This window comes from Pipistrellus kuhlii, unplaced genomic scaffold (assembly GCF_014108245.1).
Source record: "Pipistrellus kuhlii isolate mPipKuh1 unplaced genomic scaffold, mPipKuh1.p scaffold_m20_p_107, whole genome shotgun sequence".
Lineage (NCBI taxonomy): Eukaryota > Metazoa > Chordata > Mammalia > Chiroptera > Vespertilionidae > Pipistrellus > Pipistrellus kuhlii.
Window position 1 is genome coordinate 97,192 of NW_023425413.1, and position 16,394 is coordinate 113,585.

A 16,394-nucleotide genomic window follows, 5' to 3' on the forward strand; every position below is an offset into this window, starting at 1 on the left:
GCCGCTGGGGAGGGCGCGCGGCGCGGGCGGGCGCGGGGCGGGGAGGGCGCTCCGGACGGCGAGGGGAGCGCGGGGGGCGGGCGCCGGCTCCGTCCGCCCCGCCCGCCCGACCCCCGCTCCCCGCTCCCCCGGCCGCGCCGCCTTAAATGGGGCCCGCGGCGGCGGCGGCGGCGGCGGCGGCGGCGGCATCTGGCGGCAGCTGGAGGCGCGGACCGGGCGGCGACGGCGCGCGGACTCCGCGTCGGGGGAGCGGCGGCAGCTGCCCGGAGGAAGTTCGGGGCGCCCGGGCGGGGACGCGTGCGGGCCCGCGGCTGTGCCCCTCCGCCCGCGCCGGACCCGGCCCCGCGGGCCGCGGCTCCTGGTGACTTTCGGTGGAGTTTTCCTGCCGGGCGGCTCCCGGGGCGGGGCGCGCCCCTCTGCCCGCGGCCGGCCGGGGAGGGAGGTGGGCGCGCGGGGCCGGGCCGGGGCCGGGGCCGCCGGGCGCTCACGGCGGCCGGCCGGCCGTCCAGGGGATGCGGGCGGCCGCATGGAGTTCCCGGGCCACGGCGGGCGGCTGCTGGGCCGCCTGAGGCAGCAGCGCGCGCTGGGCTTCCTGTGCGACTGCACCGTGCAGGTGGGCGCCGCACGCTTCCCGGCGCACCGCGCCGTGCTGGCCGCCTGCAGCGCCCACTTCCGCCTCTGCCTCCGCGACCGGCCGGCCGGCGGCCGCCACGTGCGGCTCGGCGGCGGCGTCACGGCGCCCGCCTTCGCGCGGCTGCTGGACTTCATGTACGAGGGCCGCCTGGACCTGCGCGGGCTGCCCGTCGAGGACGTGCTGGCCGCCGCCCGCTACCTGCACATGGACGACGTGGTCAGCGCCTGCCGGGGCCGCCTCCGGGGCCAGGCCCGCGCGCCCCCGCCCCCGGGGACCCCCGCGCCCGCCGCCGAGCCCGCGCGCTCGCCGCCCCGGCCCCTGCCCGCCGGGACCCCCGAGCTCCGCGCCGCCGCCCCCAAGCCCCGGCCCCCCGGGACCGCGCTCAGGGCCGCCCTCCCCCCGGGGGCGCGCGGGCTCCCTCCCTGGCAGGCCCCGGGGGAGCCGGACCGCGCCCTGGACCTGTCGCTGAAGCCCGGCCGGAGGCGGGAGCCCGGCCGCCCTGCGGTCCTCCAGGCCCCGCCCTGCGGCCCGAGGCAGCGGGGGGCCGGGCCCCCGGTGGGGGGCCAGCAGGACTCCCCGGCCTCGTCGGGGCCGGCCGGCGTGGGCCCCCTGAGCGCCCCCGGACTCCCGCAGTCCCCCCGCGTCCCCGCAGCCCGGCGCCTGGCGGGGGGCCTGGAGCCGCTGCCCGCGGGGCTGGGGCTGGGCGGCCCGGGCCCGGAGCGGGAGGCCGCGGGGGACGCGCCCGGCGGCCGCCCGGGCACCTGCCCGCTGTGCGGCCAGCCCCTCCCCGGCGCCCACGCGCTGCAGCGGCACCTGAGCGCCCACTTCCGCGAGCGGGACGCCCGGCCCGCGCCCGGCTTGGCGCCCACCTGCGCGCTCTGCGGGAAGGCCTTCTCCTGCGCCTACACGCTCCGGCGCCACGAGCGCACGCACTCGGGCGAGAAGCCGTTCGCGTGCGGCCAGTGCGGCAAGCGCTTCCAGTACGCGCACAACCTGCGCCGCCACGCCGTGGTGCACACGCGCGAGAAGCCGCACGCCTGCCGCACGTGCGCGCGCCGCTTCACGCAGTCCGGAGACCTGTACCGCCACGTGCGCAAGTTCCACGGCGGCCTGCCGTGATGCTCCGGCCGCTGTGACTGCCGCCGTGACCGGGCCGCCGCGGGCCTGCCGTGACCGCCGCCGTGACCGGGCCGCCGTGACTGCTCCAGCTGCTGCGGGCCTGCTGTGACCGCCGCCGTGAACCGCCGCCGCGGGCCTGGGCAGCACTGGGTGCTGTGTAAGGGCCCCGAGGCTGACCCCTGCGCCCACCTGGTACCCTGTCTGCGACACTGGCTCCTTCCTTCCAGGTCTGGGGGTGTCACAAGCCCCCCACCCCGAACTGGCCCGGGCACCTCACGTGGGGCAGTCCATGTGCCCTGCCTTGGGGTCCCCCCTGGCCTCCTTAGGGGGCCCTTGTGCATCGGGCCCCACGTGGCGAAGGATGCCCATTACAGAAGCTGCCAGCGAGGCCCCTGCGGCCGTGCCTCTTCTCGCCGGAGCACAGGGTCCAGGGCCTGGCCTCCCGGCAGCCGCCGCCGCTGGGCCATCTGCTCACCCCCAGAGGCTGGTCACTTCCAGAGCACAGAGAGTGGCGAGGCTGCGCCCACCTGGGGCAGGGTCCCAGCCCCTCCCCACCCCTGTAGACGATGCTGTGTCTGCGGCTGCCTGAGGCCGCCCTCCCTGCCTGCCCGCCTGCTGGCGGGACACCTGCTGCTGCTGGGACCCTGGCCCTGGCGGCTGCAGCCCCAGGCTCCGTCCTGCGGGCGGTGGAGCCGCCTGGACTCCGGTTCCCGGGCCGCGGGCTGTGCTGCTGGGGTGGACGTGGAGGCACAGCCCACAGCCCCTCAGCTCTAAGTTATTCTCCCTCCTATTTATTCGTCTTCCCGGTCTCGACAGAGCCCGCCCCCCTGCCGGCCCCGCGCCCGTGTGGCACCCCGGGTGGCTGGCCTCCGCTGGCGCCTAGTGGCGGGGACCAGGGACGGGGTGACCGCCCTGCCCAGCCCCTCCCCTGCGGAAAGGCCAGTGTGTGCCCACGGGTGTGACGTGCTCCGTGACCCGGTTCCCCTGTGTGTGTGGGGAGGGTGCCCATGTATGGGGTGTACATGTGTGTGTACGTGTGTGTGGTCATGTTAGCCCGCCAGCAGCGAGGCGGCTGGGGAGGGGCAGGGCCTGGTTCCCGGTTCCCGAGGGAGAAAGGTGCTTTCTGGGCGGGAAGGGCCCTGAGGGTCAGCCATGGCCCCCGGTCCCCTGCTGCCCTCACTGTGCCGATGAGCTGTGTTTGTGTTTACGTGTAAGACGTTGGGCGTGTGGGAGTGCGGCGGAGGCGTGTCTGGGGTGGCACCTGCTGTGGGGTCACCCCGGAGGGGCCGGGCACCCGCTGGCGGGAGGTTTGGCTGCACACACGCCCGTCTGCGCGTCCGTCCTGTCTCCGCGTCCGTCCTTGTCTGTGGTGACCGTGTCAATAAAGCCCACCGTGGAGACCTCCGATGACCCCGGGAGGGGTGTGTGCGTCTGCAGTGTGTGGGGGCGGGGGTACCCCTGGGGGCATGGGCTTGGGCTGGGCTGGGGGCGGGGGGTACCCCTAGGGGCGTGGGCTCGGCTGGGCTGCAGACTGCTGGCCCCTCGCCCAGGCTGTCCCACCCGCCCTGAGCCTGGGCTGGGTGCCCTGGGAGGCAGTTGTGTTGGGGGCAGGTGGCCGCTGGGTCCTGCCTGGAGGCCTTGGTGGCTCCCTGCCCTGGGGGCGGGGCCTTGCTGAGGAGCCATGAGCCCTGGGCCTGAGCTCCCCTCCAGAAGCACCACACGCCTGCCCCCTGCCCCCCCACCTCCCCCCTCCCCTCCCTCCCCCTCCCTCTGCACCTCTCTTGTCTCCCAGCTGCCTTGGTGGGTGGGTCCTCAGAGGCTTGGGTTTGGGCCCCTTTTCCTATGGGCCGGCCGGACCTGCAGGGGCCGGAGAGGGGCAGGGGGCAGACCCCTCACGTGTGTCCGAGCCCAGGCCTGGCCCAAGGGCAGGGGTCCCCCAAGGTCGCCAGGCCTGGCTGCGTGGGTGCCGGAGGCCCCTGATTCGTGGACCAGCCTCCGAGGCCTCCAGATCCTGACCCCAAAGGCGGACCTTCCTCTGGGGGTGGTGCTGGCCCCTCCTCCTGCACCCCCTGCTCCTCGGAGCCACCGTCCTGCAGGGAGGCCCTGCCCGGTCCCAGTTGGTCCGAACTGGGAGGAGGCTGTTGTCATACCAACCTGGAGGGGAGGAGGGCGGGAAGGGGCCCCTGGAGGGGAGGGGCTGACTCGGAGAGGGGCTTCCGGGCCCCCATCCCAGCTGTGCCCAGCTGAGCCCACTCAGCGCAGGGCTGGAGCCCCACTCTGGGGCAGGGGAGCCTGAGCACCTTCCCTGGAGGACCCCTTGGCTGCCTGGTAAACTGAGGCTGCCTGGCTGAGCGGGCACGGGCCCTGGCACTCACACCTGGCCCTCCCAGCTGGGCCCTGCGGGGCAGTCAGAGCCCACAGAGAAAGCTCAGTCGGCAGAAGGGGCCCCAAAGCCACCCCACCCGGGGGGCACAGCGGTGGCAGCCACTGCGAAGGGGACAGGCCGGGCAGAGCGAGCAGTGGCTGCAGGAGCAGGGCAGCTGGCTGGAGGGCAGGGCAGCTGGAGGGGCTGGGGGCTGGCTGTGGACAGAAGGCAGTGCAGAGGCCAGCCAGGCTGAGCAGGGGCACACCCACCCCCCCACACCGTGTGGTCCCCCAGAGAGGGCGGGGGCAAAGGGGAGGGGGGCAGGACTGGGAGGGAGCCCCAACTCACCTCCCGGATTGGACTCACAGGATTTTCTTTTCTGCAACGTGAGCAGAAGCTGGTGGAAGAGAACCCGCTCCCAGGCCTCCGGCAGGCACCCTGGCTCATGGTTCAGGCTCGGCCCAGCTCCCCCTCGTGAGTGCATGCAGGCGTGTGTATGTGTGTGTGTATGTGTGTGTGTGTGTGCATGCGTGCAGGCGTGAGTGCATGCAGGCATGTGTGTACGTGCAGGTGTGTGGAGGGGGGGTCCACGCACCCAGCAAGCCATTCTGCACCCGCCCGGTTGCCTCCAACTCCGCTCCACTCGGACACGCGCCCAGGGACGGTGCCTGAGCCCACAGGCCGAGGCTCAGCCAGACAGGACCCCCCTCCGACCCCACGCCAGCCGCATAGCCAGGCTGACACTGGGCTTCTGACCAGGTGACTGGCTGAGGGGGTGGCTCTGTTACCCCTTCCTGGGTTTGACTAATTGGCCGGAGCAGCTCACAGGACACGGAGAGAGTTACCTCCCAGACCTAGCTGTTTGCTCAGTGGTTAGAGCATCGGCCTGGGACCCTTCCGCCCACAGGCCCACGCTCTACCCACTGAGCCACACCGGCCAGAGCCCATCCGTGCGCATTCTCTGTCTTCCCCTGAGCACTGCTTTCTCTCTATTCTTCCCCGTGGAAAGACGCACGGGGAGCGCTCCCTGCCCTGTGCCCGCCCAGGGCGCCCCTGTCTTCGGTCGCCCGGCTGTGCATTGTGTGGCCATTTCCCAGGGTCTCCTGCTGTGACTACAAGCAAACGCCTCCCCCACTGCCACCCCTGGAAGGTGGCAGGCCGCCCCAGCCTGTGTGGCTCAGCAGATGGAGCGTCCGCTGGTGGACTGCAGGGTCTGGGTTTGATTCCAGCCAAGGGCATGTGCCTTGGCAGTAGGCTAGGTCCCCTGCCCTGGTCAGAGCTGGGGGTGGGGGTGTGGGGGGGAAACGTGCAGGAAACAACTAACCAACATGTCTCGCTCACATCGATGTTTCTCTCACTTGACTCCTCCCTCCTATTCTCTCTCTAAAAATAATAATAACGATCGGAGAAAGATCCTCGGGTGAGGACTGGCAAGGAGAGGAGGGGGCATTCTTGGGCGTGTTCCGCACGCCGCTTTCTTTCCGGTAAAAGGCGGTTAGAGACCTTCCCGCCCGCACACAGACACTCCCTTCCTGGACCGGAGGCAGCTGCACCTCAGCCCGGCCCGGCTCGCCATCTCCTGGGGGACGGACGCCTGTGGCTCCAGCTTCTGCTGCCGTCAGCAGCGCGACAGCCGATGACCTTGATCCCGCGCCCTTCGGCACCGGGTGGGGGGAGCTGTGTGCGGTGTCTCCGTGCCAATGACGTCCCGGCAGCTGCCCGCCGCTCCCCGCACATCCCTGCACCCGTGCCCGCTGTGCCCACCGCGGTGTGCCCCCGAGCAGAGGGCGGGAAGGACATCCGCAGGTACAATCTGCCAGGCTCATCTTCGTTCTAAGCCCTCGACTGGTGCTCCCAAGGGCACCGACTTGCAAGTATTCCTCCGGGAAAAAATACTTTTCAAGTATCTTAAATATATATATATATATTATTGATTTCAGAGAGGAAGGGAGGGGGAGAGAGATAGAAACATCAATGACGAGAGCGAATCATGGATCGGCTGCCTTCTGCACGCCCCCTATGGGGATGGAGCCCACAACCTGGGCCTGTGCCCTTGGCCGGAATCAAACCTGGGACGCTTCAGTCCGCAGGCGGCGGGTGCTCTGCCCACCGAGCCACACCAGCCAGGCCTGCAGTGTCATTTTATTTATTTTTATTTTTTTAAAAATATATTTTATTGATTTTGTACAGAGAAGAAGGGAGAGAGATAGAGAGTTAGAAACATCGATGAGAGAGAGTCATCGATCAGTTGCCTCCCGCACACCCCCTACTGGGGATATGCCCGCAACCAAGGTACATGCCCTTGACCGGAATCGAACCCAGGTCCCCTCAGTCCCCAAGCCGACGCTCTATCCATTGAGCCAAACCGGTCCCGGCTGCAGTGTCATTTTAATGCGCGTTTCCCTTCCTGCGAGGGAAGCGGGTGGCTTTTCCCGTGCCCACGGGTCCCTGGGGTTTTGTCTGGGTTTGATTCTTGCTCGTGTCTTTTGCCAACATTTTCCTGCTGGGCGTTTCCATCCCGTGGTAAAGGCCGCCTTCCTTTCTCGCATTCTCCAGCGGTTCTGCTTCTCGCCATTCGCTGACCCTGGCTGTGGTCCCGCCGAGGGATCTAACGTGTTTCTCCTTCGAACGAGCAGCGCCTTCTCCCCGTGGCTGCCGGAGAGCGGCCCTCAGTCACAGCCCGGGTGTGGTCAGACTTCTCCTTCAGGCTCAGTCCCCTCCTCCCTCGGGGCCAGGCCACACGGGCACCGCCTGGGCCTCAGCACACGCCTGGTCCCTGCAGGGCTGGCCTCGAACCCTCCTCTTTTCCCGCCTCCTGGGCTGTTTATGCTTATCGCATTTTCCAGGTGAACCTGGGAGCCGGCTCCTCCAGCTCCAGGGAGAGGCTGTGCCCAGGCTGGCTCCGTGGCTGAGCCTCTAGGAACCAGGAGGTCACAGGTTCGATTCCCAGCAGGGGCACAGGCCCAGTTCCGGCTGGACCCCCAGTGTGGGGGCGCAGGAGGCAGCAGACCCATGATTCTCTGGCATCACAGATGTTTCTCTCTTCTCTTCCTCTTCACCGTCCATCTCCGCCACAGCTTCCCCCCCAAGCTGCTCCCGAAGCCAGCCGCCGGCAGGCTGCCGGATCCCAGGGGCTCCCTCGTCATCACCCCCATCCCTGCCCCCCACTTCTCAGCAGCGCTTTGCTGGGGGGACTTCTGCTTCCAGCCAGCGCTCCCCTCCCGGCTTCTCTCCACCTGCACCCCACCTGCAGGCGCTGCCCTGGGCCGCGGGCTCCCCTTTCATGCCCGCCCCCCACACACACACTCCTGGGGCTCTGGAGTTTGCAGCCCCGGGGCCGGGGTGGGGGGTGGGGGTGGGGGGGCTGCTATGGAAAGTGCCCACAGATCCAGCGGCAGGTGAGGCTCAGCGCGCAGGTGAGCCTCGACCTATGAACCCGGAGGTCACAGTTCAATGGGGCGCGGGCTCCATCCCCAGTGGGACGGGCAGGAGGCAGCCGATCCATGATTCTCTCTCGTCATTGATGTTTCTATTTCTCCCTCTCCCTTCCTCTCTCAAGTCAATGAAAACATTTCATTATTATTTATTTAAGAAAGAATGAATTAAAAAGAAAAAAAGGGAAGTGCCGCAGGTCCGGCTGTGGACAGAGGGCGCCCTCTGGCGGCGGGGAGGCCCGCCCTGCTCAGCCCGCCGCTCTCCCGGAAGTCGCCTGCCAGCGGCGCATGCTCACTGCTCCCTCCGGCGCGCTCCTCGGTCACGTGGGGCAGAGGCGCGCGGGCCGCCTTGGGAAGTGCCCCCCGGGAACGCGAGCCGGGGCCTCGGGTTCCGCTTGGGTGCGGGGCGAGCGGTTCCCTCCGGAGGCCGCGGCGCTGCCGTGCGGCCGCTGTCGGTCCGGGGCCGCCCGCCCGGGGGAGCCGCTGGAGGAGCCCCGGTCCCTCCCGGCCCGCGGCGCTGCCTCCCCGCCGGGTCACCTCTGGCCTCCCCCGGGGGGTGGCGCGGAGGGCCGACCTGTCCGTGCCTGTCCGGCGGCGCCCGGCGCTGTCACTTCCTGTTGGAGGCGGGGACAGGGGCGCGCCGAGGGGTTATTTATTCTTATTGATTTCAGAGGAAGCGGGGAGCGAGAGAGAACATCCGTCCTGAGAGAGGATCTTGTGGGGAGAGTTGGATGGAGCCGCAGCCGGCCTGTGCCCGGACCTCCTGGGGCGGCGGGGGCGGGTGACCAGGGCACGGCGGCGGCACCGAGGCGGAGGGACCCGAGTCCTGACGGTGCGCTGAGGCCTGGCCTTATGCCCCAGCCTCCTGCTGCCCGCAGCCCGGCCCTCAGGGGGCGCTGCCCGGACCTCCACCGCCGCCAGTGTCCGCACAGGCCCAGCGGGGAGACTTGGTTTGGTCCCACCGGGCTCCCCTGGGCCTGGGCGGGAAGGCGGTGCAGCGGGGGGTGGGGCACGGAGGGTGCGGGGGGGAGGGGGCACCAAGGGTGCTGGAGGCAGCGGGCGCAGGGGAGTCTGACTCCTCAGGCCCAGCACGGCGCCCCTGGAGGGAACCCCTGCCCTGGGCCTGCACTTCCCAGCCAGCCTGACTCGGTGGATAGAGGGTTGGCCCTCGACTGAAGGGTCCGGGTTCGATTCTGGTCCAGGGCCCGGACCTCAGTTATGACATGGGCCGGAGGCAGCTGGTTGATGATGTTCCTCTCCACCCCCTCTCCCCTCCTCTCTCTAAAAATCAGTAAAAACATGTTTTTTAAAAAACAAAAAGCAGCATGTCCCGATGCCTGCTTCCCACAGGAAGCCACTTTCTGGAGGCGAGTCCAGGACACACCCCTCCCCCCAATCCCCCATCGGCTCTGCCTCCTACTCTCCACCACCCCTTCAGGGCAGGCGCAGCTGCATGGACCTGCTAGATAGAGCAGCTAACGGCTTCCTTAGCTCTAGTGCGCGTGGGCGGATGGATGGTGATAGATTAAATAGAGAAGATAGCTGGATACCGGGATGGCAGGGCACACACAGGCTTTATTGGAGGGAAGGGTACCCCTGCCGGCTGCTTCCACAGAGGGGGGTGGAGGAGAGCGAGCGCCAGGGTACAAGCACCTTTAAGGGGAGGGAGGAGAAGGAACAGGGCTTAGGGCACTCAGCACACGCTGATTGGTGATTTAGGGACTTAGGAATGGGGGGGGGGGCTTAGGGTATTTGGCAGGTGCTGATGGGTGGTTCAGAGCTCAGGAATGTCTGACCGCAGGTGGGGTTTACATCTGTCCATCAACTGGAGGAAAGGAGGATCTATCAGATGGATGGGCAGACGGATGGACGGATGGATGGATGGATGGGTGGCTAGTGTATCTGGTAGAAGAACTTTGGCCTCGAGCAGCAGCCGTTCTGGCAGATGCAGTGGGGGAGGGGTCCCCTGAGCGAGTTGATGGGGTTTGTTTTCTCCCCAGAAAGGAGCCTGGAGGCGCATGTCTGTGAGAGCAGCAGGGTGCGGGGTGCGGGGTGGGAGTGCGGGTTGTGGGGTGGGGATGTGGGACCACCGTCCTTTTCTCCTGGCCACGAGGTTGCCACACCTGCTCCGGGCTGGGGGAAGGGTAGTGACAGGTATCTATTTCTTTAAAATATTTTAAAATATATTTTTATTGCTTTCCAAGAGGAAGAAAGAGGGAGGAAGAGAGAAACATCAATCATGAGACAGAGTCATGGATCGCTGCCTCCTGCACGCCCCTCCCTGGGGATGGAGCCCACAGCCGGGCCTGTGCCCTGAATGAGAATCCAACCGTGACCTCATAAGTGGAGGCTCAGCATGGAGCCAGCAGGCGGGCCGTCTCTTTCCTTGCGGAGAGAAAATTCCCAGAAGCTCCCAGTCGGCCATGGCCACAGCTCACTGGCCAGAGCCACCCCCTGTGCCCCGGCAGCAGCACACTGAGTCCCGGGTGTTGTGGGGGGGAGGGAAGGAGCCTAAGGACGCGCCGCCCAGTGTCTCGGCTCTCCTGTTTGCCTCTCCATGGCGCCCACAGGGGAGTCCTGCTTCCCACTCAGAAGTCAGAAGGGCGACGCTGGCCGCACCCCCTCGCCCAGTGAAGCCGTGTGCCTGCCGTGTGCTGGGTGTGGGGCCTGCCCCCCCTTCAGGGCAGCATCCTCTCGGAGGGGCAGCTCCCTGCTGCTGCAGAGACAGCTCCCGGCTGGCGGGCAGCAGCCCGGCTGGCAGGGGGCCTGGCACTGTTCCCGGAAGCTCAGCCTGATGAGTGAGCCATTCCCCGGCTCCGTGGGGGACCAGTACTGCTTAAAGGGGCTGAGGGGGGTCTGTGCTAGATTGCCCCCTTCAGCCCCCACGCTGCTGTGCGAGTCCTAGGCCTGGTCCCGAGGCAGAGACCTGATGGGGCGGGAGGGGGGGGGGGGTTGGGTGGCCTCGGTCCGGTTCGCCCGGTGACAGGAGAGGGAGCCGGACACCGCTGGGAGGGATGAGACCCAGGTGCCGTGGTGCAGCCCAGCACCACCCGCAGCTGCAGCAGGAGGAGCAGGAAGGGCCCCGGCCCAGTGGGAGCAACGCCCGGGGCTCCTGGGCTTATGACTTCAGAACAGGAGAGAGCAGGAGGCAGCTGACGGTGTTTCTCATCGATGTTTCTAACTCTCCCTCTCCCTCTGTAAAAAATCAATAAAATAAAAATTAAAAAAAGAACGGGAGAGAGCCGAAACCGGTTTGGCTCAGTGGATAGGGCGTCGGCTTGCAGACTGGGCGGTTCCAGGTTTGATTTGATCGGGGGCATGTGACTTGGTTGCGGGCACATCCCAGGTTGGCGGGTTGGAGGGGGGGTGGGGGGAGGTGTGGGAAGCGGCTGGCTGATGTTTCTCTCTCATCAGTGTTTCTGGTTCTCTGTTCCTCTCCCTCGCTGTAAAAAAATCAAAATATATATATTTTAATAATAATATTAAAAAATAGGAGAGAGCTGGCCTGCGTGGGCCCGTAGTTGAGCATGGACCTATGAACCAGGAGGTCAGGGATTGGGGCACATGCCCATGTTACCGGCTAGATCCCCAGTGAGGGGCGTGCAGGAGGCAGCCTATCCATGATTCTCTCTCATTGTTCTTTCTCTCTCTCTTCTTCTGAAATCAATAAAAATATTTTTTTCGCCGAAACCGGTTTGGCTTAGTGGATAGAGTGTCAGTTTGTGGACTGAAGGGTCCTGGATTCGATTCCGGTCAAGGGCATGTACCTTGGTTGTGGGCACATCCCCGGTAGGGGGTGTGCAAGAGGCAGCTGATCGATGATTCTCTCTCATTGATGTTTCTAACTCTCTATCCCTCTCCCTTCCTCTCTGTAAAAATTTAATTTATATAAAATATATATATATTTATATATATATTTAAAAAGAATGGGTGAGAGGAAGATGCTCACTGTGGTCCTTGCTGCAGACCCCTCCCCAGACGAACCCAGCGGCCAGGGACCAGCCCGCTGGGCAGCAGCGTCTGGTGAGTGGGAGGCCGGCCGGGGACAGTGACCGGAGGCCTTGGTGTGGGACCTGCTAGTGAGGCCCCCTCATCTGAAGAGACACGGAACCCTGGCCCAGACCCTCTCTGCCCTGGCAGGAGGCATCAGACCTGCCTAGCAACCAGGGCACAGTCTTCCCCCTCCCCTGCCACCGCCCCCTGCCCACGTTGGGACGGGGGTGTGGGGGGACAGGCAGGAGAGGCCTGGCCTTGTGGCGCAGCATTGGTGGCTGGAGGACACGGTTCCCGCTCTGCGTCACACCAGCAGGGAGGCGCCCAGAGCCCGTGGGGTCTGACGTGCCCGGGCCCTGCACCGGCCCTCAGCCGCCTCGGCCACCTCGGAGCTGTGCCCACTCCCCGGTGTTTCTGAAAGGGGGGCTCTTAGGGTAGCGGCCAGGACAGGGTGCCAGAGCCCAGGGTGGCAGAGAACAGAGGTCACCCTGGGGGGGCGTGTTTGCAGAGTGGGGGGCGGGCAGCGTTAGGCAGCGGGCAGGGTGGTCCAAGAGGCTGTGAGGGGCGGCCATCCACCACCCCCTATGCACCCTCCTATGCAGGAGGGCCAGGGGCGGGGGAGGGGGCGGTGAGGATGGGCCTGGGCGGGGGTGGGGGCAGCGGCTGGGGCTGAACGTGGCTCAGCAGAGACGCCCCTGGGCGCCGGAAGGTCAGCGGTTTGACTCCCGTTCAGGGCGCACGCCAGGTTGTGGGTTTGGCCGCGGTTGGGGTGTGTATGGGAGGCAGCTGATTGATGTCTATCTCTTTCTCCCCCCCCTTCTTCTCTCTAAAATCAATTCAAAAAATAGAAAACGGAAACAATTCCACAAACTCTTTTGAGCTTCTGGCCCATTCTGATGCCTGCACATCCTGGGCCCTGTGTCGGCCTGAGCTGGGACTACAGGGTGGGGGGGCCTGCAGAGGGCACAGGGGTTCACCCCAGAGGGAGGGGCCTCCAGGGGACAGGGCAGGTGGAGGCTGGGGTGGAGGCTGGGGGGAAGGAGGATGGGTGGAAGATGGGGGGGTGGTCGCCCGGATGGGTGGATGAAGGATGGGGGGGAGGATGGGGGGTGGAGGATGGGGTGAAGGCTGGGTGGGGAGGATGGGGGGAGGATGGGGGGTGGAGGATGGGGTGAAGGCTGGGGAGGATGGGGGGGAGAATGGGGTGAAGGCTGGGTGGGGAGAATGGGGGGGAGGATGGGGGGGAGGATGGGGTGAAGGCTGGGGGGGGAGGATGGGGTGGAGGATGGGGGGTGGAGGATGGGGTGAAGGCTGGGGAGGATGGGGGGGAGAATGGGGTGAAGGCTGGGTGGGGAGAATGGGGGGGAGGATGGGTGGGGAGGCCGGGGAGGGGGTGGAGGCTGGGGGGGAAGATGAGGGGGTGGTCGCCTGGATGGGGGGGTGGAGGATGGGGGGTGGAGGATGGGTGGGGAGGAGGGGGGTGGAGGAGGGGGGGCAGAGGATGGGGGGAGAATAAGGGGTGGAGGATGGGGGTGGAGGGTGGGGGTGGAGGATGGGGTGGAGGATGGGGGGTGGAGGATGGGTGGGGAGGAGGGGGGTGGAGGAGGGGGGGCGGAGGATGGGGGGAGAATAAGGGGTGGAGGATGGGGTGGAGGCAGGCAGGGCGGGGAGCAGGTGCACGGGGCATCTGTGGTGGGGCTGCAGCAGAAGCCGCGTGGGGACCCGGGAGGAGGAAGCAGCCGCCCGGGCCCAGCTGGCCCTGTCCCGCCAGCCTGCAGACAGCGGCCACTGGGGTGCAGGTGCCGCCGGGAGGCGTGGCCCGGGGCCCCGGGGGAGGCGGACCGGGCAGCCTGAGGTGCTGGGTGTGCGGCGCAGCCGGGCGGCTGAGGGATGGGGGGGGCACAGGCCGCTGGCGCCAGGGAGGCGGGTGGACAGCGCGGGGCTCTGCGGAGGAAGCCCAGCGGTTAGCGCTCCCAGCGGGTCCCCGTCCCCCCAGGCCGGGCGCCGCCTGGGCGGGTCTGGTCTGTACGGAGCCCCTGTCCCCGGCCGGCGCCCCGCAGCCCGCGCCCCTGAGCCCACCGGCGGGAGGTGCCCGTGTCCCCCCTCCATGCCCCCCTCTCCCTCTCAGAGTCGCTGGAGGAGGCCTGGGGTGGGAGTGAGGGGAGAGGCGCCTCCTCCATCCTCCCCGCCAGCTCCCTGTGGATCTGGGGGCGCCTTCCTGCTGGGGGGCGGGGCGGGGAGGCTGCTGGGATTTCCATGGGGAGCTGGGCTGGGAGAGAGCTGATCCCTCTCTCTCTCTCTCAAATATTTTATGTCAGAAAGGAAGGGAGAGGGAGAGAAACGTCAGTGATGAGAGAGAACCATGGATCACCGCCTCCTGCACGCCCCTCACGGGGGATGGGGCCGTGCCCTGACTGGACCGGAACCGGGACCTCCTGGTTCATGGGTGACGCTCAGCCACGGAGCCGCGGGCCGGGCTGGAACTTTACAGTGCTGGGTCTCCCTGCACCCCCTCCCCCCCAGCACCCCGCTGGCCTCACTCCGAACAGCGCATGCTTGTCGGGGGGACTGTAGGTGGAAGCCGCTTCCTAATTGCCTCTCTTCCTTCTAACCACTGGCCAACATTTTATTTTTATTTCTGTTATGTTTTTGTTCATCCTCACTTGAGGGTAATTTTCCCATTGATTTTAAGAGTGCGTGTGTGTGTGTGTGTGTGGGGAGACATCTGTAATACTTTCAACAATATATTTAAAAATTAAAAGAGAGAGAGAGAGCCCTAGCTGGTCTGGCTCTGTGCACAGAGTGTCAGCCTGCGGACTGAGGGTCCCAGGTTTGATTCTGGGCAAGGGCACATGCCTGGGTTTCAGACTCAGTCCCCAGGAGGCAGCCAATCAATGATTCCCTATCGTCATTGATGTTTCTATCTCTCTCTTCCTCTCCCATTCTCTCTGAAATCAATAAAAATATATTTAACAGAGAGAATGTGTGTGAAAGGCAGGGGAGGATAAGTTACCCCAGGGGTCAGCAAACTCATTAGTCAACAGAGCCAAATACCAACAGGACAACAATGGAAATGTCTTTGGAGAGCCACATTTTTTAAACTTAAACTTCTTCTAGCGCCACTTCTTCAACACAGACTCGCCCAGGCCGTGGTATTTCGTGGAAGAGCCACGCTCAAGGGGCTGAAGAGCCGCATGTGGCTCGTGAGCCGTGGTTCGCTGACCACTGAGTAGCGTGTCTGGCCTGGACACAGCCCCGCTGGCAGCACCAGCGGGCTCCCGGCCGGGGGCCCCCCTCCTGCTGCGCCATCCACACACAGGGCACTGATTCCAGAGCTTCTGCTCGGCCGTGACCTGCAGGCTCCACGCCGGAGGACTGGATGAAATAAATTAAGAAAAACCGCAGGACACCTCCCTCGGGTGCGGACAGCCGGCCACGGCTCCGTGTGCTGGGCGCGTGGTTCCTCCATCGCCTCCGGAGAGAGATGTCCACGGAGATCGGCGCTGCGGCTCCCGCCGACCACGGAGGCGCGTCCACTGTGGCCCACGCGGGCCCGCCAGCACTGGGCACCGTGAGCCTGTGCAACTTGCCGCCCAGATGCGGGCGCCGCCTGGACGGGCAGAGCAGACCCAGTGGGTGTGGACAGAGAGCAACCCAGGTCTGGCCGATGTGCCCGGGGACTCACGGCGGTTTCCGCAGCCCTGGCCAGCGTGGCTCAGGGGACAGAGCGTCAGCCTGCGGACTGAAGGGTCCCGGGTTCAATTCTTGGTCAGGGCACATGCCCTTGATCCCCAGAGGGGGGTGAGCAGAGGAGATAGCTGGTCAATGATTTTCATCTTTGATGTTTCTATCTCCCTCTCCCTCCCTCTCTGAAGTCAATAAAAATATATATTTTTAAGAAGATGGTTCCAGTATAACAATATCTATAAATGCAGCTGTAACACATTTAGAACATTTGCTGACTTATTAAAATTTTCTAACTAGGCCGAAACTGGTTTGGCTCAGTGGATAGAGTGTTGGCCTGCTGACTGAAGGGTCCCAGGTTTGATTCCGGTCAAGGGCATGTTTGGATGGATGGATGTTTCTCTCTCATCGATGTTTCTAGTTCTCTATCCCTCTCCTTTATTCTCTGTAAAAACCAATAATATATATAAATCAATCTTTATTGTTCATATTATTACAAAGGTTCCTCATTTCTTTCCCCCTCCACCAGGTTCCCACCCCACCTTCAGCCCCCTTCCCCTCCCCCATTGTCCTCAACCATAGGTGCACAGTTTTTGTTCAGTCTCTTCCTCCCTCCCTTTTCCCAATAGTAAATCCCTTTTCAGATAGTAAATCAGTTACTTAGCATTTTCTCATATCAATAATACCTCTACATGCCCAATGATACACTTCACACAAAAGACATTTCCAAATAGGTCAACCAGCCTCATCCAGGCCCCACCCAAGGCACTCACAGATCAACACCCCAGCGCTACACTAACTCAACACATCCAGATCTAAGTCTTCATCACTTGATTCAGCAGACCCTCAAGTTTCTGCAAAAGTTTCCAGCCATGTCTGAGAGGCAGCCTTGGGGCAGGGGCAGGCGAGGAACGAGCTGTTCTGGGCCTGGCTGCTCTGGGCCTGGCCTCTGTTGCTCTGGTCAGTTCCACAACCAGCTGCTCCAGGTCTGGCCACTGCCGCTCCCGACCTGGTTGCTCCGGGCTTGGCTGCTGCTGCTCCGGGCCTGGCCTGGCTGCTCTGAGCCCGGCTGCTCCCGGCCCGGCCGCTCCGGGCCTGGCCGCTCCCAGCCTGGCAGCTGCTGCTCTGGGCCTGGCTGCACCCGACCCGGCTGCTCTGGGCCCAG

At 65.4% G+C, this 16,394-nt stretch overlaps 1 protein-coding gene across 2 annotated transcripts in view; it reads left to right on the top strand.

The window, feature by feature from the left end:
• Positions 1-16,394, top strand: part of ZBTB42 (zinc finger and BTB domain containing 42) — a 22,020-nt gene continuing 5,626 nt past the window's right edge. Inside the window, exons 1-2 of one of the 2 annotated variants that reach the window (XM_045578849.1) lie at positions 1-63; positions 510-3,157. In XM_045578849.1, coding sequence (XP_045434805.1) covers positions 527-1,753 — 1,227 coding nt within the window. In that variant the 5' untranslated portion in view covers positions 1-63; positions 510-526 and the 3' untranslated portion in view covers positions 1,754-3,157. Of the gene's footprint in view, positions 64-86; positions 3,158-12,555; positions 12,568-16,394 lie in introns of those variants that run through there. The other variant, XM_036430316.2, reaches the window with a different exon arrangement.